The sequence below is a fragment of the Austrofundulus limnaeus genome, unplaced genomic scaffold, assembly GCF_001266775.1.
Source record: "Austrofundulus limnaeus strain Quisiro unplaced genomic scaffold, Austrofundulus_limnaeus-1.0 Scaffold521, whole genome shotgun sequence".
In the NCBI taxonomy this organism is placed as follows: domain Eukaryota; kingdom Metazoa; phylum Chordata; class Actinopteri; order Cyprinodontiformes; family Rivulidae; genus Austrofundulus; species Austrofundulus limnaeus.
In genome coordinates, this window is record NW_013952923.1 from 204,634 (window position 1) to 206,517 (window position 1,884).

The 1,884-nt window shown below is 38.1% G+C and overlaps 1 protein-coding gene across 1 annotated transcript in view; it reads right to left on the reverse strand.

Annotated features, from left to right (window-relative positions):
* The window catches only part of psd2 (pleckstrin and Sec7 domain containing 2), a gene marked incomplete in the record, with an annotated part of 96,061 nt that overhangs the window by 15,628 nt on the left and 78,549 nt on the right, over window positions 1–1,884 (reverse strand). Inside the window, 1 exon segment of the mRNA XM_014026040.1 lies at window positions 1,188–1,248. Within this exon segment, the coding sequence (XP_013881494.1) occupies window positions 1,188–1,248 (61 nt within the window).

The window sequence follows — 1,884 nt, forward strand, 5'->3', positions numbered from 1 at the left end:
TTCTGCTGGAGGTTTCTTCCTGATTAGCAGGGAGTTTTTCCTCTCCACCGTTTGCTCAGGATGGAAGACTGTGATGAAGTGATTCAACACAATCTGCTGGCTTCTTTAGATATACTGCTTTTTTGTGTACATTGCCCAAAGACGATGCTAGTTGTGACTTGGCACTGTATAAATAAACTGAACTGAACTGATTTCTCCTTATTATTGCCCACAGGTGAAGGTGGAACATCTTGTGATAGCAAAAAATAAAATAAAATAAAATAAAATAAAAAGTCTCAAAAAAGAAGTGAACAGATTTGAATGACACTAAGACAGCAATCATTAGATGGACATCTACAACTGAATAACATTCATGGGCAGTTCAAGATAGCTGCCACAGCTAAGAGACATTAGCTAAGTCAAAGATGATTTCACTTAGTCAATTTTACTAAAGTGAGCTGAGCTAAATGTTAGTGTGAGAGAAGCTGAGAGCCATCACCAACATACTGTACTCTGAGCACAAGTATATATTGACAGAGCAAGTAATATAAAGTTACATTATGCATAACCATTTAAAAAGTTTTACCAAAACAACTATAACGCCTCCTGTTTCCTCATGATAAGAATATATCTGTTAACACTTTGGTGTTTCAGTTACTGGAAGCTATAAAAATGTTGGGCTTTTAATTTTTATTCCACATTTATCTCAGAAGAGAAGTAACTGAGGGAAGTGTTAGTAGGTAAATATACTCACCACCTGCAGGGGCACAGACAGACCAGAAGACCAGTTATGGTTAGCAGGGAAAGGATTTGAAAAAAGAGAAAAATTAATTAAAAGGAAGAGGAGATATTAGTTAGGTGAGGGATATCCATTAAAACATGAGCTGAGTAGCAGGGCCCAGTAAAAGCTAATCTTAGGACATGTACAACTGACTGCACATTGACCGCAGTGCTCTCAGTGTTAACACTGCAGAGCTGAGACGGTTCAAGAAGAGGAGACAGAAACAGGTCAGAAAGTAGGGCGAGGAGCGAGGGAGAGAGTCGGCAGAAATTACAGTTGAAGAAAAGAGCAGGAAATGTGGAGAAAATAAGGGGAAACGTACCATTACTGACAATAAGTTATCTTTGAGCTTTGTTTTCCAAGGAGGAAAACAGAGAAGTGGAAAATGTGCAGAAACACAGAGTGCATGAAGAAGCTGACAGTACGTACATGACCATGGAGATCAGTGTTGAGCAGCATCAGGGCACAGGTTAACGTATGGGCTCCATCTGCAAAGGGACCAGGCAAAAAGGAAAGGCTTCGTTCATTATTTAAATTCATCAACATCAAAAGGTTTACTTGACATACAACATATATGGTTTATCTTTTTAATTTTCTAAATGTTTTAACAAAAATTAGGTGCTGTGTACGTCAGTCGAGCTCCAGCCCAGTGTTGACCAGAGCGAAGTGTAAAACGTTTTCAAACGTTCAAAAGGGGCGGTTTTGTTTCCTGGACTAACTACGTCTAAAAAGGAGGTCTATAGATGAAACAGATGAGACTACTCAATCATTGACAATACTCAATCATTGAGACTACTCAATCAATGACACTATTCAATCATTGAGACTACTCAATCAATGACACTATTCAATCATTGAGACTACTCGATCATTGAGACTACTCAATCATTGAGACTACTCAATCATTGAGACTACTCGATCATTGAGACTACTCAATCATTGAGACTACTCGATCATTGAGACTACTCAATCATTGAGATTACTCAATCATTGACACTACTCAATCATTGAGACTACTCAATCATTGACGCTACTCAATCATTGAGACTACTCAATCATTGAGACTACTCAATCATTGAGACTACTCAATCATTGAGACTACTCAATCATTGAGACTACTCAAT